The 23916-nt window shown below is 32.1% G+C and overlaps 1 protein-coding gene across 1 annotated transcript in view; it reads left to right on the top strand.

Moving 5' to 3' along the window:
- The window catches only part of LOC134693517 (uncharacterized), a 123187-nt gene that overhangs the window by 17278 nt on the left and 81993 nt on the right, over positions 1 to 23916 (top strand). Inside the window, exons 2-5 of the mRNA XM_063554353.1 lie at positions 14794 to 14961; positions 20235 to 20454; positions 22096 to 22346; positions 23247 to 23363. Of these exons, the coding sequence (XP_063410423.1) occupies positions 14794 to 14961; positions 20235 to 20454; positions 22096 to 22346; positions 23247 to 23363 (756 nt within the window). The remainder of the gene's footprint in view (positions 1 to 14793; positions 14962 to 20234; positions 20455 to 22095; positions 22347 to 23246; positions 23364 to 23916) is intronic.

The raw sequence follows: 23916 nt of genomic DNA, 5'->3' as shown, positions 1-23916 counted from the left end.
ATAGGTTTTCTCAAGAAAATACCGCAAACGATCGCAGAGGAATTGAAACGTACAAGTCAAGTCGGCACCTGGTTAAATTGGCATCCAAGAATATTTGTTATAATATTTTCTATTCAATAAAGTAATTACTGTTACCAAGTACATAGTGAATATGTTGTTGTGTATTTAGGTTAACAACGAAACGAAAGTGAATATGTTGTTGTGTATAAAGGTAAACAACGAAGCCCTTACCAAAGCTGTTGTTTTAACAATTAGACAATTATTAAAATAAAATGGAAAACTATGAGTCCCTTTCAATAAATCAAACTTTCATGCCAAATAATTAGCAAATTAAAGGTGTTTTTTTCAGTAAAGTTTAAACAGCAATAAACCAACAATCCTGTAAAATGCTCAACTGGTTAAAATAATGCAGAAAAATATCCAATATCTGACTAGTACAGACCTTCTAAAATTCAAACTGACCACTATTCCGTGCGTTCATCGTGTATCGTGCGTGTTGCGTGCGTGCATCGTGCGTGTATCGTGCGTGTACCAATCGTGCGTTCATCATTCATCGTTCCGTGTATTTTCCGTGTAACGTGTGTGCATCGTGTATTCTTAATCGTGTATCGTGCGTGTATCGTGCGCTCATCAATCATTCATTCTTAACCGTGTATCGTGCGTTCATCAATCATTCATTCTTAACCGTGTATCGTGCGTTCATCAATCATTCATTATTAACCGTGTATCGTGCGTTCGTCAATCGTGAACAATTGTGTATATCATATAACATGCATTTGTCAAACGTTCATACATTGCGGTTTTTATATGTTAGTCGGTTATAGAGCTCACCAAAGCTTATATTTTTTCTCACGGTTAAAGTATATATATATATGTGTTCCGACTTTAAATAAAATGTACAGTCATACTTTTTTTATTGTGAACACTTAATTAACTTCATCGTACATAACGTTCATACATATTCATGACTTTTTGTGTAAATATTTTATCATCTGTAAATATTTCGTGGTTATTCAGTGAATCTTGGTTGGGACTGACACATTTTGATATAATGATATATATATACAATCATGTTGTACGTACAAACAATAACATGATATTGACATTTTTACGACAGATGAGTTAAAATTGGAATTTCTATTCAACTGGGCGAATTGAACTTAAAGATATACTGTTGGCCAACTGTTATTTGTTAAAAATATTCTGTCAATTAAAAACAAAAGTGCTTTTACAAAATTTAGATGTGGGGTAGCTCCATTAAAAAAATAGAAACTGGAAAGTATGAAAGAAAAGAAGTCCACGAGATGAAATGTGTTGTAGCTCTTCTATTGAAGATGATCTTCATGTCATTCTAAAATGCCCATTATATGTAGTTTTAAGACAAATATTATACATCTTAATGAACATTTTAACCTATAAATATCAGATAGCGAAAAGTGTTTATTTTTTATTCAATAACGGCAAAGTTGCTGCTATAGTCGCCAAAAACACCAACAATATTTTATTGAAAAGAAACTATACAAATCCTTGGTTGGACTAGGCTAGATTATAATTCTTTCCTTATTTGGCAAATTCATATGCTACTTTCAAATATTTTAAGTTTTGATAAATGCCATTATAAATATCATTTTTGTCTTAGTTTCTGATGATCACATGCACGTAATGTTATTCCATTGAGAAAATACAATATACAAGATTGTCGGGTTAATGTGGATTGCGGATTAAAATGTTAAATGTCAAACTTGTATAAACAAATTAAATTGAGGCGAATTAACAAAAGTGCTTTTACAAAATTTAGATGTGGGGTAGCTCCATTAAAAAAATAGAAACTGGAAAGTATGAAAGAAAAGAAGTCCACGAGATGAAATGTGTTGTAGCTCTTCTATTGAAGATGATCTTCATGTCATTCTAAAATGCCCATTATATGTAGTTTTAAGACAAATGTTATACATCTTAATGAACATTTTAACCTATAAATATCAGATAGCGAAAAGTGTTTATTTTTTATTCAATAACGGCAAGGTTGCTGCTATAGTCGCCAAAAACACCAACAATATTTTATTGAAAAGAAACTATACAAATCCTTGGTTGGAATAGGCTAGATTATAATTCTTTCCTTATTTGGCAAATTCATATGCTACTTTCAAATATTTTAAGTTTTGATAAATACCATTATAAATATCATTTTTGTCTTAGTTTCTGATGATCACATGCACGTAATGTTATTCCATTGAGAAAATACATTATACAAGATTGTCGGGTTAATGTGGATTGCGGATTAAAATGTTAAATGTCAAACTTGTATAAACAAATTAAATTGAGGCGAATTAACACGATAATGTATATTCTCTTCAACAGTGTTTATGTTCTCTGTTTTCTGAATTCATTTAAACTAAGCTAAATATGTTTTGTGGAAAATTAACTGAAAATAAACATAATATGTATTTGAAGGCATTGTTTTAATAAAACAAATATAAGATCAGGCAAATATATCATGTATTCCTGCTTAAGAAGGATTTTAAAGTGAGGAACTTTTAAAACTTGAAATTAAATTTACAAGTTTAAGATATAATTTTTTTTTTATTTTATTTTTTATAAAATAGTTAAATATAATTTATCATAACAAGTCTTTATTTGAATTGAATAAACATGGAACACTTTCACGGATTCATTGTTCATTTTTGCCTATCAATGACACTGTTTTAATGTATGTCTAAAAGTTTAGTATTCCAAAAAATAATTCACAATAGTACGTTGTTAACTAGGTTGGTCCCCTCCGTAAATCATTCAGTATGTCTTTGGAATATACAAATATTAAGGCAAGAATTTGTATATACAAATCCTTGATTAAGGTATTGTCAAGAATTTCAATAACGGCCAAGAAACAGACTAGTTGTTAACCTTCTATGATTATTATAAAGAATGACGGATGTTTTTTTTTTGGTACGTCTAAACATTGCTAAGGACTATAAGGAGTGCTGTTATATGTATTATTTTTATATTTCATGTTAGAGATATGACTCTGTGGCTAAAATTTGAAATTTTAATAACCGTTTCTTAAACTATACTGGATTTCTACCAAACTTGGACAGAAGCTTGTTTATGATCATACGATAGTATCAAGAAGTTTTTAACATTTAGAATGGAAATGGAGAATGTGTCAAAGAGACAACAACCCGACCAAAGAAAAAACAACAGCAGGTCACCAACAGGTCTTTAATGTAGCAAGAAATTCCCGCATCCGGAGGCGTCCTTCATCTGGCCCCTTAACTAAATATATACTAGTTCAGTGATAATGAACGCCATACTAATTTCCAAATTGTACACACGAAACCAAAATTAAAATAATACAAGACTAACAAAGGCCAGAGGCTCCTGACTTGGGACAGGCGCAAAAATGCGGCGGGGTTAAACATGTTTGTGAGATCTCAACCCTCCCCCTATACCTATTTTAAGCATTTATTAGATTCATAAACTGTCCTGGGTTTTAACCAAACTTGGACAGGAGCTTCTTTCAATTAAAAGATAGTATCAAATTGACAACAGGAATATTTTATTGATTTATTTATTCATTTTTGTTGAGCCTGCGATTAACAAAAATAATAGGCGAGACACTGGGTTCCGGGGAACCCTTACGATTTTTTAACAAATTGTTTGTTTAACATATTGTATAAGATAATTTATGAAATACTGACTGTGGTATGTTCATTACTCACTGTTGAAGGCCGTGGGCGACTTATGGTGAAAACTTCTGTGTCATTTTATTTCTTGCGATGAGTTGTCTCATCCCCAATCATACCATATCTTTGTCTTGTTATCAAAACTTCAACACGTTCTTTCGAAAACTTAAAGAATGGTTGAACGCATATGTATTGAAACTTCGTAACCAGCTTCAACATGTTCATTTGTGGACAAGTATCATTTGCGAATCTATAAAACACGTATTCAAAATGGGAATTAACTGAAAACCACAAAGTATACCAGAATTTGTGAAAACGCTTCACGAACAAGACAAACTGACAACGGACGACGGCGAGGTGATACCAATACACGAACGCAAAATTTGAATGCGGTCTTTTAAAAACCGACATAAGATATATTGCTCTGTTGACAAATTTATCATTTACATGAAATATTTACAAAATACACTTGAGAAAATACTTCTTCGTTCTGACATTTTTTTCAACAACTATTCATTTATTAGTATCCAACTTTACCGATTTTGTCCATTAAACGTTAACACAACAGATAGGAGCTAGGATTCCCGTGTAATCAGTTACGTAATTTGACACGTTTAAGACGGTTCATTGATTTTCGGTATATCAAAGAAAAACAGGCACGTGTCTTAATAATGTTGAATATCTTGTTTATTTCTTATCATATTTTCTCTAAAATTTGAAATGTATGCATTACATATCGATATATACCATTAATATGAAAAGAAATCACATCCCATTTAGTCCGTAGTGGCATGCTATAAGTTCTTAGTGCACTCGTGTTTCAGTTTTTACCACAGGGTGTTTTTACTTTTGTTACTGATGACATTCTATGTCCTTTATGAATCCATATGACAAAGACTTCAATAAGGATACATTTTGTCTCATAGAAAAAAATCGGTAGCTTTTATTTATTTTTTGTTAATTTTTATCGGATATAAAAGATTGAAAAATACAAACAATTAATTGAAGTTTCGTATTCATCTATCAAGACCAAGCAATTTTTGACTAGTATAAAGAGTTGCCTTGGTTTTATAGCTCAAACGGTTTTGCTTCATATTGGGTTGAATAATGAAATAATAGCTCAGCACACTTCGGCGCAGACCAGCACACTTTGGCGCAATGGTGTGCGATGGTTTATATAACGCCGGATACCTTAATTAAAGTCTACATATGTGCAATTATCATGAGCAGTATATTTGTTTCAATGTCAGTATATATGAAGCATTTACTCCAGCAGCATTTACTTCTAGAGTGTTATTGTCTATCGATGTTATAGTTCAAGTTTTTGCGTACTGAGATCGTCCTTTTTATGTTTTGCATGTGGAAATCATTCTTGCTTCTACATGTATCTTTACTTAATTTGTTCCTCTAATGAAATCATTATTTACCATTATATAATCATAAGAATAGTTTGTGGACCCGTATGTATTTAGGGAATGATACTCAATCGTACGTAAAACAAAAATCTTTCGTATATTTCCAGTTTCACAGTCCTACGTGTATATTAAATATTACTCACAACTCAGTATTTTAAAAGTTGATACCAGCGCGGGGTACATGTATGCTTAAACCTTTATTCTAGATGTCAGGTAACTTTCTTGTGTTTATGATCATTTGGATTGCTGTCTGATTGACAAATACCCGCCATTATATATAAATATATATATATATTGTAATTTATTTTCTTAGTGATGCATCCAGTTGCACCTTTTCATTTAAGATATATTTCCGTGACGTAACCTCGAAAGATTAGTCACATCACTAAAAGCAATATGGGAAATGAAACCTCTTCTCGCATGTTGCACTTTGGGTAATAGTTCTCTTCGACAAAATACTGCCTGGAACTAAATTTTCGTATACATATAAAGAAGTCACAATTTGGTTCTGAAATGGATATTTTTAAACACCAAAAGGTAGGTAGAGTCTATCTCTTAATTGATATAGGCTCTTAAATTCGGCAATGTTTAGAGGCAGTGGTAAATATAACTGGTGGCCTTCAGCTGTCAACTGTTCTTTTCGGGGTGTTGTCTCTTTAACAATTTCTCGATTTTCACTCTTAATTTTAAAATAACTAAAACTATGATTAACAATTGTCAGTTCAAAATACATTTAACAAGTCAGTGCATTCATACAGGTTATATTCTACTGAATTTACTATATCCGTTATTATTACGTAATATTTCATAAATCCTGTGTCCAGGTGGAAATAACGGGCCTGTAATATCAATAAGAGATTTGTATGTCAGGTGAAAGTGACAACGGGTGGTATGTATACTAAAATGTTTATCGTCTTCCATTATACATGAGGGTGTGGATGGGGGTTTATAGAAGTAAATTATAGACAAAAAAATAAAGAACACAGAAAATAACCAGACAAATATAGAAAAGAAAATGATGAGGTACTAGAATATATGGAATAAAGAATGATACGCAAAAGGTAAAACGAATTATTATAGAACAAATTGCCTAAAATTATATTGAATACAGAAATAATAAATCCCCATTAAGACCCTCATGATCTGACATTTTAAGCTTTAGGACAATTATGGGCATGCGATACAGTTTTAGACCGACAGTAATTTTTTTACAAAATCAATTTGTACATGTGTATATGTGCTAAAAATTTTAACTTCATGCGTTTAATTTAAAGGCAATTTGTGAAATGGGTTTGAATTATTCGACATTTACTTAATATTTCGGTTTTAACACCCTTCACATTTTATGTTTCAATATATAAAGATTGGGATATCTATTACCGTTTGGTTTCAAATTGGAATTCAAAATTGCATTTTCCCAAAGAGTTTTAGGTTGAACCCCGAGAATCTCACCTCCTAGAAATTTGAAGTGTCAGGATGTTTGAAAATATGTATGAATTTTCTTACATACTTGAAATTGTATGAGGAATATAAACAAATTCAGTATGTTTACTGTACAAACAAACAACAGACTACATTTGTGTCTTATATTGTTTAATTCATTTCTACTGAGAGAAAAATTGGATTAATTGATTATGAGTGGTTGTTTAAATGTCCAGTGGCAAAAATTTCATGCATATTCAGGACGAAAAGTCGTTTCAAAAGTATATTATGAAATATTTGGTATTATAACTTGCATAAAAAAAGAGACTATGATTGTTTAATCAGTGGTTATGTCAGTTTGCTCGTGTCAGTTGACGGATCACTGATTTTTGGCAATATCAAGGAAAAACCGACACGTTCTAAATATTGTTCAACTCCTCATTTATTGGTGAAATAAACCTGATATGTCCTGTTGATAAGTATATATGTAGAGAACTACAAAAAATTGCAGTGCATGATAGCATAAAAGAATCAAATAATTTCTGCTATGCTCGTAGTGAATACGAAAACAGCTTACAATATTTTTTTTAGATATATATATATATATACATATATATTCGTTTATAAAATGTATCCGTCAAAGTGAAAAAAATATATTTAACATTCGTTTATTGCAATCAATTATAGATGTATCATACATGTAGTTGGAATAATTTCTAGACCAGTCACTGTCTGTAGATATAACGCATCGGACATTATAGTATGGATAAAAATAAAATTTAGATGTTTTTAATTGTATGAAATAAAATTAGTAAGGGTTTCGCGGAACACAATGTCTCGCCTTCCTTTGCCGTACACTTTAACTCTCAGGCTGAACAAAATAAGACACTATATTTTGATTGTTAGGAACTTCTGTCCAAGTTCACATATTTCCGGTGCCTATAAAATAGCCGACTTTAATTAAGTTAATTTGAATCTGAGCAGGCAAAATAGCAGATGAACTATTATGCTGGTATCGGCAAAACAGCTACAAGTATTGCCTTTAATCAAAACGTGTATCAATTTTAAATATATTCTAAATAAAATAGCTTTGAGAATCGTGTAAAAAGCTTTCGTTGTTCATTCGTCAATGAATCATTCAACGTGCGTGTATCGTGCATGTAACGTGTATCGTGCGTGTAACGTGTATCGTGCGTGTACTGTGTATCGTGTATTTATCATTCATCGTGCATCGTGCGTGTATCGTGCGTTCATCATTCATCATTCATTTTGCGTTAATCCTCCGTGTAACGCTCATCGCTCATCGTGCGTGTATCGTGTATCGTGCGTGTATCGTGCATTCACCGTGCGTGTATCGTGCGTGCGTGTATCGTGCGTGTGGTCAGTTTGAATTTTAGAAGGTCTGTATTAGTCCAAATAATTATGACGTGGCAAGGCTATTTTATTATTTTTCTGGGACGCCTTCCTACGACGGTCGTAGGAAGGCGTCCCAGAAAAAAATTAACAAAGCCTTGCGGTCATAGGAAGGTGTTCCAGAATAAAATTAAAAAAGCCTTGCCAGACGTAATAATTATTTGGACTACTCATATATATATATCATTAAAAATACACCAAAGAAGTCATTTAGTTGAGAAAAATAAATATATACAAAATGTACATGAACACCCAACAATGTGAAAGTTAGTATTTAACTGTTTTTGCTTAAATACTGAAAAAAATTCTGGCAACCCTTTCTTATTTTTACTCTTTTTGCTTAACATACTGTTAAAAATATATATTTAACATGGGTGACGAATTGACTATATCAGGTGTCGATTTTAACCAGGTGCTGATTTGTCCAGGTGCCAATTTAACTAGGTGCCAGTTTGACTAGAATTATTTGACAAATGTTTGAAATTATCTGAGTTTCATTAGACCTTTGATAACAGTAACAAAAAGATTATTTACTTAATATTTTGTGGGAGAAGGGGGTTCAGACTATGTGGTATCAGGTCTGTTTGCGCCCAATACATTTTCGCACCCTACACGTTCGCACATTCGCACCCAAGGTCCGTTCGCACTCTACTCATTCGCGCCCAATTTTAATTCAAATTCAAGTTGAATAATTGGAAAATCACTGGTTGTTGTTTTAAATTGTTTTGGTGTAAATATCGAATGTATTTATAGCTTGATATGAGTAAAACATTGAAGATTTTAAAGGAAAAACACAAAAGATAATTGTTTTTAACAGCTTGGTCCCTTTGATTTGAAACAACGAAACAATAAAACATAGAAACCAAAATATAGCAATCCACTAATATAACCAAAACATGATAAAATTTATTCAACACACAGAAAAAAACATAGTCAGAATCTCACTTCATTTTGAAACCAGTTAATGAAACAAAGTTATAGCAATACACTTACCAAAACATGATTAAGAGTTATTCAAAACAAGTAAAATGTTGACAAAATACCACTTTATTTAGAAAGGATTATTATTATTTTTAACAATACGCTATCCAAAACATGATTAAGATTTATTCAACATAAAAAAAAATGCTGTCTCACTTTATTTTGAGACAATGACAACAATTATACTTATAAGAAAACTCTTGCTTACAGAGTTATTAAACACAAAACCAATTAAGATTGGGTGCGAACATGTAGGGTGTGAAAGTGAAAGGGGGTGAACATGAGTGGGCGCAAACGTGAATGGAAGCGAACGGACCCGGATTCAGACTATGTACCAGTGAGAAATATACAAGCCTTTCTACGGTATTTATTTTTACAATTCAGGTAGTCTTGACCTATTCATTTGTCTTAAAAAACCAGCCAGTTGTCACTTTCACTTCACACACAAACACATATACGAATATCTAGTATATGCTTACGATACATGTTGCATTGTTAAACTAATTACGGTATGTGAAAATCAAGACTTGCATAAAAACTATCCAAATATTAGAGACAGTGGCGTCATTTTTCTTCAGAGCTTTCAGCTCTTTGATTCATCTTTTTGAGTTCTTTTTCTCTCAATAGTATAAATAAAGGCAACAGTATACATCTAAACGAAGAATACCAGGATGTATTTAAATCTGAAGTTTGAAGAAATCAGTTGCCAAATCTATCTTTGCAATTATCCATGATGGTTGTCAGTATATTTGTTCCGAACAGAACTGGAACTTTGGAGTGATACGGACTATCAAGCACACCAAGTAGTATGGTTGGATAATGCTGATCGGTTTCTTTCAGTTGAATGCTGGCCTCAATATATCCATGCTACGGTAATGAATTTCGATCTGCGCATTCAATGCTGATAATCTGTTCTAAAGGTTTGAGTGGTGTGTCAGTAAAGTGTTGAGTGTTAAATTCATAAGCTATTGTCGAAACAGTGGATCCTGTATCTAAAAGAGATGAAGTTTCAATGCCATTGATGATAATGTTTTATTCAGTTGGTTGTCCACAAAGTCCTGGTTGTATTGTTGATTTGCATAAATTCTGTTGAAAAGGGCTTTGTATGTTCATGTCGATCGGCTGCCCCTTGTCGATGACATCATCTAGTTTAAAGGTTTGCCGTTGACATCAGTGTTGGCTCGGCATCCTCTGACAATGTGCGAGTCTCTTCCACAATGGTAGCATGTAATCGGTTGAGTAGACTGATGTTGATTCTGACCAAAACCTCTGCCATTAACTCTACCATAACCTCTTCAGGTGACTTTTGAGTAGGCCTTATACTAGTAACCTTATTATGTTGTCTAGATTCTAAGTGTTCGAGGCGTATGTTTATCTGCTTCAGTGTTGTAACAAGTTCAGATTCCTCCTCTTTCTCATTCATGTCATTAGCAATGGCCTGTTGTGGTGTTGCTTTCACCTTTGGTAGTTCATCAATATTATGTTCTTCCTCAATCTTTCTCAAAGCTACACGCAAATGATCAGATGTCTTAAAGCGTTCCTTCTCATAGTGGCTAATATGCTTTATATCTGGTCTAAGTCCTTTCCAAAGTATGTCATGCATCATGGTATCTGCTTGTGGCTTACTGACTTTGCCCGACACTTACCCTGCTTTGTGCATTGCAGTGCATGTAAATTAATACACTTTTAAACACATTGAAAAGCATATATACACTTGATAGTTTATAAGCGAACCATATACATATATATATATAAACGGATAGTTATTATAAATCCGAAGACACCCATCAATACTTAAATTTTCATTCGATTATTTCGCTTATAAACTGTTGAGTATTTTCGACTGATTTTCACAATCTTCCGGTGGATGTCACGTCCTAGATCCTGACCTTCAGTGAGGCTCCAACAGGAAATATGTCGTTGAACGTCTAACCTTCTAGTGGGCGCCAAATGTAATAGGGTTCTTGGACAGAACAAAAGGATTCGTCAAGTTTAAGATGCTTTATTCATACGACATAAATAAATCAACCCTGAAAGTACACAAAGAACAAAACGTAAATACATAGACAGTACAGTGTACAAAAAGGGATATAACTCTTTATTTTGTATATAATGTTATTTTATATTATGCTTTTTTTTTATATTTTGAGGGTGAGCGAGTCAGGTGAGTGGGTGTGTTCGTATGCTTAATTACATTGTACTTGTTGTTTTGGGTAGGTTAACTTTCTGGTAGTAAGACCCGTCACGGCCAGGCTGGGAGACTGGATAGGCAAATGCTCACATTAAATCTGTACCGATACAGTGTGTTAAATGTCTTCCTTTTTACACCATTACCTATGGTGGTGCTCCTACTAAAGGAGGAAGATACAGAACATACATACATATTCTAAATCATAAAACGGAAAGTACATGTATAAAATACGATAAACTAGCTCTTTTCTGTAAGAATACAATCAATACTATTTAAGTAGATATAGGAAGATGTGGTGTGAGTGCCAATGAGACAACTCTCCATCCAAATAACAATTTAAAAATTAAACCATTATAGGTTAAAGTACGGCCTTCAACACGGAGCCTTGGCTCACACCGAACAACAAGCTATAAAGGGCCCCAAAATTACTAGTGTAAAACCATTCAAACGGGAAAACCAACGGTCTAATCTATATAAACAAAACGAGAAACGAGAAACACGTATATATTACATAAACAAACGACAACTACTATACATCAGATTCCTGACTTAGGACAGGTGCAAACATTTGCAGCGGGATTAAACGTTTTAATGGGCCCAAACCTTCTCCCTTTTTTCTGAAACAATAGCATAACATCACAACATATAAAAACATACGATAAAATATCAATTAGCAGACTTAACTCAATCAAAAAACGTATGATTACACAAAGAACGAATAAATTTGATCTGCGATATCTGAATACAAATGCACAGTTAATTAAATATTTGAGACAACTGTCATGACCAAAAGGCCATCAAACAAATTCAAACACACTGAGAAATATTTAACCAATCAATGTTCACTTTAGAAAAAAACCGTTTTTTTATAATCTTGAAGTTTATACAAATGTTGTAAGAATAAGTGAAAAATTGAAGATATTACAAATAATCAAAGCTGGTAAACAGCCAAGATCCATATAAATAAAAAATGACAAAAAAGCATTATAAACAGTATCAACAGGTCGAATTAACAAGAAAATACGATTTGAGAGTACTCGCAGTTACTGACAGCTAGTAAAAAGCCAAAACCAATTAATAGTAAAAAATCATGCATCAGAGACTAAAATCGACTAAAACACATCACAGGGATTTAGTATTTTAACGTCATTAATAGTCAAAGAAGACATGACTTGTGCAATGCCAAAACTAAATGTATCGACAGGTAGTAGTATAGTGAAGAGCGACTTCTATAGAAATAAAAGTTAACGTGGCTGTGTCCCCTATACATCTCGTCTCAAAAGATAATGAAATTTAGTTATGTTTTAATTTGCTAATGACAAAATCAATATTAGTGCCAATGTGAACTATATTCAGAGATCTAATTACAATATTGGTACGATAACCCTTACTTATAAGTTTGTTTAAAGGTTCGATGAGTTTACAAGGATCACATAGTGATTTCCTCGCTTTAAGTACAATATTACCATAAAATTTAGGATGAGAAATACCATTTTTAATAAGCTTTCTACAGGTATAGCCAAATTTACTAATCAAATCTTTGTATCTATGAAAGAATTTAGTAAAAGTTTTAAGTAATTTATGGTATCGAAATCCCTGACACAACAATTTACCAGTGATGTATTGATTACGTTCGTTAAAATCTATGACATCAGAACACACACGGGCAAACCGAACGAGTTGCGATATATAAACACCGTATGATGGAGCCAAAGGCACATCGCCGTCTAAAAAAGGAAAATTAACAATAGGAAATGAAAAATCGTCTCTTTTGTCGTAAATTTTATTGTGAAGTTTCCCGTTTGAAATTGAAATGTCTAAATCTAGAAAAGGACAATTCTGCTGTTTATGTTAGATTTAGTTAAAGTAAGTTCGTTTGGGTAAATTTCTGAAGTATATTTAGAGAACTCTGGATTATTCAACGAAAAAATATCATCCAGATAACGGTAGGTATTTTTGAATGTATCAACCAAATGTAACAATGATGGGTCTTTACTGAGTTTGGTCATAAACTGAGATTCATAGCAATATAGAAATAAATCTGCTATTAAAGGGGCACAGTTGGTGCCCATAGGAATACCTACTACCTGACGATACACTTTATCGCCGAAACGTACATAAATGTTATCAAGCAGAAAGTTTAAAGCTTCAATCATATCCTCACATTTCCAGTAAGTGTATCTAGCATACTTTCCTTTTTCGTTACAGAAAAAGGCCTTAAACGAGTTACAGCAAATAAAATTACAATGAGATTTTTCGAAAGACCATTTTATCAAATACAAAAACTTTTTCTTTATAAGATGTATATATTATAAATATATGAATTCAATCAAACTCAATTATAAACCAAGGCAGGATTAGTTACTACATATGTCCAGTTATATTACTCTACTCATTCATAGATTTATGAATGAACTAAAATTTCTTACTATAAAGTTTACATGTAATAATTGACATACAGGTAACTACTATTCACAAGACACAAACAATACATAGACTGAACTAAAACTAAATAGACAAACACAGACAATACAGTGAACTAAAAATACATGTAACACTGATCTTACCATGTATATGGTACAAAGGTCTATCTCCTAATTTGGAAACATCACCAATAGAATATGAAGATATTCTGGTCCTGTTAAAAATACAAATATAACCTACATAAGTCTAATGAACTAACTATATCAGCATAGCATAGGTTATAAACAATAAGTAAAATGTTCAGTAGACATTACTTTGGACCTTTTATAATAATAAAATAACTGTACCAATACATGTATCAGTAATGTATCTATGATATATTATTTCTCTGAGTTCATGAAAATACTTCTTTAAAATAAAATATCTATCATTCATGCACAATCATTCTGACTTATTCAAAATACATTTTCTCTCAAATTCAAACTAAAGGAATATTGTGCAAATATTAAAGACTTAGAAATATTAGTAACTGACCTGATTAATATGGAATAAGTGGCCATTATATTGAACTGTATAACTATTTTGAATATGGCTGCTACATGTGAAGCTTTCTCTCAAGGTATAACAAAAAGAGTGGCAATAGCCTATTAACTCAATGACTGTGACCAATAGTAGACAAGATAATAGGACACATGACTGACTGACTAATGAACCAGAAAAATAGAGTAGAACTGTACTAAGAAGAAATAAGAGAATAGAAGAATTGATGAACTCTTAATAAACGTATAATCAAACTACTAATTAATATTATTTATTCTAAAAGAAAATAAATATTAATGCTAAACACTCTACCACATATAGATGTGAACAAATTTAATGTGAAACCAGTGTCCATTACATTAAACTAATTGTAAACATGTTTACTGTACACCGCGTTTGGTGTGAACACGGCCATAGATAGATATAAGAAGTTGTGACAGTGGGATGTCCATAAAACCTAAATTTCGGATATGAAATAGAGAAGTATTGAACTTTATTATTTGAAAACGCAACGAGCATATCATGCACTCATGGCACAGCTAATTACATGCGTATAATGTGCTCATGTCACAGATCTTTGCTAGATAATAGTAAGAAAACAGCATGATTTAGTAATGGTTTTACGTAAGATATAAACACCAAAATATTCAAGCACATTGTGTGCTATAATTTATGAAAAATGTACTCAAACATTTCAAACCGATATTATTTTGTCAATTTATTCCAGAAATACAAAATGGAGTCCATACCAAGAGGATTTGTATTGATTATTAATAATATTCATTTCCATAACCATACACATCGTTCAGGGACTCAACAAGACAGAGAAAAATTGAAGGCTTTGTTTGAAGATTTTGGATTCCGAGTGGAAGTCAAGGAAGATCAAACAGCTAGGGTAACCATAGAAACTTATTGTTATAATTTTTCAAATTGTACCAAATAATTTTTTTCTTGGATAGTTTTATTTATCTTAGTGTAATTAAATTATCAGGTTTTCCTTGCTCAATCATTATCTTTCCTTCAAAGTGTTTTGTTTGAAGTGACTTTGGGCATTTGTTGGGCATAAAATCTAATGGCTTTTTAAGAATTTTAAATTGTATGGGGGGAAAGAAGGCACCTTTATTAAATTTTGATGGGTGGTGGTTATTTAAGGCGGTACCCAACACTATACCCCAAACATTCCTGTCGTTTATTTTTTCTTAAATTTTTTTCATGGATAAACTAGGCAAACCTAAACATCTTGTAAACAAATTTAAAAGATTTGAACCATAGGTTTAAAAAATTTGGCAACTCAAATATGTCATCTTTTACATACCAATATGGGCAAAAATTGAAAGTTTCTGAAATATGGGTACGTGAGGGTTGAATTTGTTAGAATTTTAAAAATGTAATCCTAAATTGACAATGGCATAGCTAATAATGATACAGATGTAGCTGAGGTGAATATCAGTTCACTGATACCCCTTTCTTGTAAGTTTTTTTTTATTCCGGATTAAAAAAAAATCCAGGGGTGGTGTTCTCGAAGCTATCTTAGGATTAGGACGTGTCCTAAGTCTATCTTATGACAAGTCTTTGTCCTAAGTCGTGTTCTCGATCTCATTTTTTGTCCTAACTTTAGGACGCCCAATAAGGTGTCTTAAGAGCATCCTATCTTTATCCTAGCGAAATAACGTTTGAATTTCGCTTTTTGCTCATTATTTTACGTGAAAATGGACATGAAATGAAACGCACCATCGGTTATTAACTCGTATATAAAGAAATTGTGCATGATTTTAAACTTTGAACTTCGTGTTTCACGATACGATTTCACTACAAATATAATTTTTATTTCAAAACAAATTGTTTTCCAGTTTAGATAACAATCCTTTTTGTTTTAATTACATTGGTTATTATGCATTTAATTTTATACATATTATTATAAAATTCGTAATCAATGTTATTAAATAATTTCGTCATTAATAAAGGTTTTATCAACAAATTACTTTAACGATTTCAAATTTCGAGTTAGGATATGTTTAGGACGTCCTAACATAAGATTCGTCTGAGATAGCTTCGAGACACAACTTAAGAGTGTCCTAAGTTGATCCTAACTCCATCTTAAAATTGGTCTAAGATGTGTCGTAGGACGAATCTTAGGATACTTTCGAGAACACCACCCCAGAACTTCAAATAGGGGTATCAGGATCAGCCCCGAAAAATAAATTATTTTATTTTTAAATGTGTCGTTTAAGTTTTTCATAAAAACTAAGCATTTGGAGTGCTATACTAATCGGTTGTTCTTGCAAATTTTTTTTTAAATTGTAACCGTTAGATTTTTTGGTATTTTAGTTTAGATTACGCCCCACCCTCAAATTGGTTTATTAAATAAGAGCCAATTCTATTCAAAAAGTACATAATGGCCATATTTTTTTTCGTCTTTTGAACTAGGCCTATGCTATTTGGCATGTGGATATATCATCACAGGGTTAAGTGTCTTGCATCATGACAACCTTTGTGTGACCTTCAAATGTGACCTCAAGGTCAACTTTATGTTGTTTTTTTGTGTGAAAAAACACAACCATGTAGGCCATAAATTCTTCACCTTTTGACCTAGGCCTTAGTAAGGCACTTACATCTTTGGCATGTGGATGTATCATCATGAGGTGGTGTGCCTTCTTAAAATTTTGACCTTATGTGACCTTGAACTTTGACCTCAAGGACGATAATTGTGTCTTTTGGTAAGAAACACTTGTGCGTGTACTTTACTTTTATTGAAGCGCAGTGTACGTTCTTAACTGCTCAACAGACAGCAAAGTGAAAACTTCCTAGGAATCAAACATTAGGAAGATTTATGCCAAATAACTATATACTAATAATGAGAAGGACAAAAGGACAGACGGACAGGGGTAAAACAATTCCCCCTCCCCGAACTTTCAGTTGCAGGGGAAAAGAATAGAATGTAACTGATTTTTGATTTGAGATACGAGCTGTTGAAATTAAAAGCATGACACGTCAAAATTACATAGGGAAAGTGTGGAAGCTTTAAAGTTGGCATACTAGTATGCTTTTCATGATCTGGATTTTGGGAAAAAATTTGGTTGCATGTATAAGGAATCACTGAAGCGTGCCTGGAGCGGGCCCCTTCTTGGGTCAGTCAGAGGGCCTCCACTTATGAAAATTTCTTGATCCGCCACTGATCTACAGATTCAAAAATATACAATTCAAAACTTAACGACAAAACCATTGATGCAAAGAACCACGGCTCATAAGAGATGAAATAGAGCTGACTGTGCAAAATCCTTAATCTGTGAAATCAAATTCTTTTAGCATAGAATTTTTTTAGTATTTCTACATAGGTTAGGGACGACATCAAAAGATCGATGTAGGATAAATCTTAAATCAATTGCAAATAATATGAGGTGGAAAAAAAGGGGGGGGTAACATTGCTGCAAGTTTTGTTAATTTAAAATCGATTTTACATATAGCAATATCGGTAAATCATTTTTTCCTAAATTAAGTCAAGAGGGGGGGGGGGGGGGGGAGCAGTGAAAAAACTATGTGTTTTTTTTTTTTATCTTACGTTGAATTGTTGATGTCCTCCCTTATGAACACAAGACACAACTAGTTTTTAGTTACAAGCACGGCAGTTACAAGTTTCACATTACAGCCCTTGGATGGTGTAAACTTCCCAAAATAACGTGTATGGTGTAATGGTGTAAGGTGTATGGTGCAATGGTGTAAGGTGTATGGTGCTATGGTGTATGGTGTAAGGGGAATGGTGTAATGGTGTATGAGGTATGGTGTGATTGTGTAACGTGTGATCGGGAATGGTGTGAATGATGGTTTACGACATTTCATTAGTTGAAAACAAAGTTCTTTTTATTTTGTTTTTTCAAATAGTAAACATAAACAATAATAATAATCTTAATCTTTGAAATTTAATTGCATTATGGGTAATTTTGGATCGTGTAGATAGAATGGGTAATGGTGTATGGTGTAATGTGTAAGGTGTATGGTGCAAAGGTGTAACGTGTATGGTGTAATGGTACAAGGTGTATGGTGTAATGGTGTATGGTGAATGGTGTTATGGTGTATGGTGTTAGTGGGAAGTTTACACCATCCAAGGACTGTATGTTTTGGGCCCCTTATTATTATAGAGAATGATGACTCTATTCAGTAATAATCTTGAATTGAGACTTGAGAAGAAACATTTTCACTTGTCACTTGCAATAACACCACACTTTGGTTTTTATATTTATTTCAAAATTGCATTTAATTAAAAATATCCGAAAGATACACAAACATGACAAAAGCACAACAAAATGAAAATAACAAATTTTGCTATCCCTTTGAAATTTAAATTTGATAAAGCGAAATTACATGTTCTATTAATATCATACATGTGTGGTTTCAGTTTCAACTATGATTCTAAATATATACTTACTTTTCTTAAAATTGCGGACGGAATAGACGAAACCCGTTAATTTTCTACATCTGTCAGGATAAAGGTTGGAAAGATACTAGACAGATATAAAAGTTTCATTCAGATGAATTAAGAAACCCTAAATTGTGTAGTGTTTTTTGGATTGTTCAATCAGACGTTTTTTTCTTCTTCTTTGTCTCTTTGACTTTGTTCCGTAGCATGCAAATAATGTAAATGGTACACTGGTGGTTGATTATCCCTCTCAATATCTTCTTACTTTTTACATGAATATAAATCATGCAATAAAACATTCACTTTAAAATATATGACAGCAATTATCAAATTATAAATTATTCGTAACTTTTTTTTACATTGCTACGTGTATTACTGAGGCCATAGTTTATTTCATTTAAAAAAAGTATTGTGGAGAAAATTCAGTTTTGATTTAATCAATTTGATACGCAGATCTACGAAAAGAAGCATTGTGTATTTGTCCATGGATTCTTATTAATTTGGTTAAAATGTAATTGTCAGAGGGAGCTACCATTTGTGAATAGGGTAGGAGAGGTCCTGATCCCGAAATCCCAAAATTAAAATAAGATTAAAATCCCGAAATTTGAATAAGAATTCCCGGATGTCAAAAGGGTCAATCCCTAATTCCCGACCATAAAAACTTCCTACCCCAGAGGCTCGATAAAGGTCATATATATCCACCCTTATTTGAGGAGAAGGGGGTGGAGGTGCTTGGATGAAATTTGAAAAAAGCAAGACAGGCTTTTGAACAATCAAAAGCAGGATTGGTAATTTTGTATAACAAACAGGATGACAATTTAGGTAAACGATTTCAGTAAACTAATGAAAAGTGCAGGTCCGTAAAGAATGAAAAATGAAAAAATGCAGGACAACATTTTAAATCCTAGCCCTCCCCCTCTAAAATCAAATGGAAGTTTTCTTAGACTTTTGACTTTTTGTACTTTATTTCATTTCATTTAGGACCTAGGCATTGCCAAGTAAAAAACGAAAACAGTTAAATGGACCTTCCTCTTTCTGTTTTCCTCCTTTTCTCACGTCCTGGTTATCTTTCAATGGTAAATTTATTTCACTTTGAAATTTCCCTTTTATGTTTCATTGAAGATTCATTTATGGAAATTGAGTAACTTTAAATGAATTGCAAAATTAAATGAATAACAAAGGGTGTACAGCTGGTCTTAGCAATAATGTAAACATTCTGATCATGATCTGTTAAAAGCTTGCAAATTGCTCATGATTTTAAAACGTAGCAATGACTCAGACTATGAGTAAGAGTTATCTTTTCTTAGGTGTTTCGTACCCCCTTAAGAAAGATTGCTTGAACATTTAAATGAAATATCCAATTTAAATGTATGCATGGTGTGGTCTAATGAAAAGAACCTTCCTCCCCCTACATTTATTTTTGGAACAGCTCTAAGTCAGTACATTGAGTAAACAGATGATAGATATTCTAATGGGGATAACTCCCTTATGACTGCTTTGATAACTGTTTTTAAAGGATAATGTCAATATATTTCTTAAGGCAGGGTGGAATTGTGTGCATAAGAAAAAAAAAGATGTTTGAAAAATGTTGAGCAGTCACAAATACTTCAGCAGTTCAAAGATGCAGGGATCTAGCACATAAGATGTTTTAAAAATGACATCAGAAATAGTAGAAGAGTTTCTGGTAATAGAAATGATCTTTGTCAATTGTATTTGATACGAATGTAAAGTTAATTTTTTCCTGCATATTTCAGGAAATAGAAGACCTGCTGTCAGCGTTTTCTTTACGACAAGATCTTCATCATGTGGACAGTTTGATTGTTGTTCTTATGTCACATGGTACTGATGAGGACATCTTAGGAACAGACTGCCGGAGGTTAAATGTCATCAGCCTCATCAAAAAGTTCAATGCAAAATACTGTCCAGCTATGATGGGAAAGCCTAAAATGTTTATTGTAAATGCTTGCAGGGGAGGTAATTGTTGATACTTGTTGTAAATGTTTGAAGGGGAGGTAATTTGTGATTAATTGTAAATGCTTGCAGTGGAGGTAATTATTGATACTAATGTAAAAGCCGGTTTCTTGAGGCTTTTAGTAAATAATAACGAACTTCTGATTAGGGTTCTGTAACTTTTATTTCAGACTAAAGAAGTTCATGGTAATGTAAAATAAAGCCCTGTAAAATATAAATGTACTTATAAATTACAGAAAGATGAATCTGTTTACTAAGTAATAATAATTAAAACTTATTTTCGTAATTCATTATCATGCAAACATATTTAGCTGCATACATATGTATCTGATCACAAAATTATATAATGTGGATACCATAGCAATTACTTGTCTCAATTACAATTATACCAATTCGACTTTACGTTATTATAGTACATGTTCTCATATGCTGTCTCATACCAAAGTCTATTGAATAATACTTATGTTGATAATCTAAACTACACAAAACGTAAGCAGCATGCTTGTTAAATCAAAAAGCAACTAATCACAAAAAGTAACAATAAAAACAAAGCAAATATTAAAAACTAAAGCTAAGCGAAGCAAGAATACAAATACACTTAGCTTACCTCACATATCGTGCAAGTGGCACATTTCCATATAAACCATATTACACACTACATTTTTAGTACAGTAAGGTTTAAATATACCTGTATAACAAACATGTTTTATCACATCCTTGTTAAGCAATTTTTATTGTTTATATTGAAAAACAATATTAACCTAGATATCCATTTTTAGTTCTTATATCGATTTACTTTAATTCGATTTACCTTAAAACATTACAACATTCTTTCGGTCTACTCGACACTCGCATTCATTCAATTTATATGTAAACTTTATCTTCAAATCATTGTACCAGATTTAATAGGTTATTGAAGTATTATTTTATATGATCGTAAAATTCAACTCTTCTTATGTTTTAATATACATTTACGATCTCCTTTGTTATGAAATTTAACTCTCGTTCTCGACATTCAATCTCAACATGCATACGTGTAAAATATGAACTATAGGACAGTTATTGCAAAGTTTATAAAGAAAGATATAGGACTGGCCTTATAAATAAAACTCCAATTCACAGAATTGTTATTGTATAGATTGTTATTTACAGACAGGTAAAATATGGGTGTTGACCACAAGATGTCTTCCCATAAGATATCGATCAAAAGAATTAAACCGCCAAAAGTACTGACCAATAGTAGAAATGTCCGAAAGCGTTCAAATTATTCGAATATGTACTAATATCAATTACTAAGAATATAAAAATATACAAAATACATAAAATAACAGACTATCACACTAATACTGTAAATGTTTGCAGGGGTGATAATTTGAAACTTATTATAAATTGTTGTAGAGGAGGTAATTATAAAACAAAATTGAAAATGCTTCTTTCTTAATCATGAGTTTGCAAAATTTAGTTTGTGAAAGCAATACATTGAGATCCTTTTATTGATGATACAGTATGCGTTTTTCTCAATGTTGAAGGTTGTATAGTAACCATACGTTGCATAATTGTTGCCTATAGTTGCTTACATCCACCTCGCTTGAAAGTTGATGTCAACTTTTTATGCTGTTAATATTTTCATCAATTTGTTAACAGGTGATGTAGACTGTAATCCAACATTAAAACGACACATGGCATTTGAGTCTGACATAACTGAGACAGACGCTTGTCCGACATCTTTAGACAAGAAACAGCCTGATAATAGTGATTTTTTGATAGCTTACTCCACATTTCCTGGTTATCTTTCATTTAGAAATTGCGAACAAGGCAGCTGGTTCATACAATGTCTGGAGGAAGTGTTCAGAGAATCTGCCTCTGAAGAACATGTTATGGATATGTTAACACAGGTAATAAGACATGTTTGATTATCTTAATTTAACTCTTTATTTATTGATAGACAATTGACAATAGCCAGAGGCTAAATGTGGGTCTCAAAAAAAAATTCTTTGGCACATATTATTACTACTTACAAATGAAATAGTTCAGAAAATGATTGTAAAATTGAAATGAATATCACATTGACATGTGTACTTCATAGTCTTATTGGTGAATATAATTTCTTCATTAATCATTGTATTTGAATTTCAAATTTGGTAATTGTATGTGATTATCAGCATGTTGATATCTTCCTAAAAAACCATGAAGCATATGCAACTTTACATTATAATATCAAACAAAGCAGTGGTTTGCTTAATGTGGTACCAAACTCTTTGACTAAAACGAATTTCTCTTGTTTAATTTTCATAAAATGTGGACAAAATGTTGTACATTGACTCTTTGGCATATATAGGAGCTTGACAAACACTCATTTTGCTTATTGAGAACGTTTAAATATTTCCCTAACAATTAAAATTGATGTAACGTTAGGCTGATTTTTGCAGAGTTATCGCCCTAAAGTGTTATGTACCAACTTATGTTATGTTTTATGAATATCTTGATATGCATTCAAACTAACATTTTTCATTTATCTAAAGTTGAACACTTTTGCATTAATGCATAAAAAACGCAACTTGAACAATATAACAGAAAGAACAAAAAAGAGCATTTCCTGAAAAATGTATAATACTAAGGGAAACAACTTCAGTCTTTACAAAGGGGAATAAGCAATGTATTGTGTAGCATTAATCAAATTGTGCTTGTTTCACATAGCATGAAGAAACTAGATTGTCATGAGGGATTTTAGATTGATAGTTGATACCTTCTTTCCCTGGAAATGTAATGAAGTCTTTTTTACTTTATTTTGCCAGGTAAATGCTAGAGTAGCAAGTAAGAGTGAGAGCATGATGGGATACAACCAGACACCAGCGCCATCTACAACACTAAGATACAAATGGTTTCTAAATCCTACAAATATTTTGCATATGGTAAATAAACATAGTATACAGTTTATTCTTGTGCAATGGAGAAAAAAAATCATTTTTAACTTCTATGAACATTGTTTACAATTCACATTTGTTTATGATTTTTATAGATTTTACATCCTTTTATTAAGGATATATACACCTCTGAGTAGCCAAAAATTTCTAGAATTAAACTTTTTTTTTCTTAACCTGATTTTTGGGTTTATAAGACTGTAACAAAATAATTGGTGAAGCAAACATCATATGGTGGTGCACTTCTTATTTTGCTACGGCCCTTTGAAAATGCCCAATTTTGATGTTTTTTTCCATTTTTCATCGATCTTTACCTATTTTTGGAATATTATCGTGAAAAAAATCACAGTTCCACAATTAAACTTTTTTACATACTTTCTATAAAGATGAAGTGTACCAATCAGAATAAATTTTACTAACAAAAACTATAGGTAGGTGTTAATAGAAGAAAGTGTTACCATATTTTAACGCTTGTTTGTGTAAAATTTAACATGCTGTCAATTTTGTATTTTAAATTTGTGATTTTTCTCAGTTTTAAAAACAA

Source organism: Mytilus trossulus, chromosome 12 (genome assembly GCF_036588685.1).
Source record: "Mytilus trossulus isolate FHL-02 chromosome 12, PNRI_Mtr1.1.1.hap1, whole genome shotgun sequence".
NCBI lineage: Eukaryota > Metazoa > Mollusca > Bivalvia > Mytilida > Mytilidae > Mytilus > Mytilus trossulus.
This window is presented reverse-complemented; position numbering and strand designations above follow the sequence as displayed.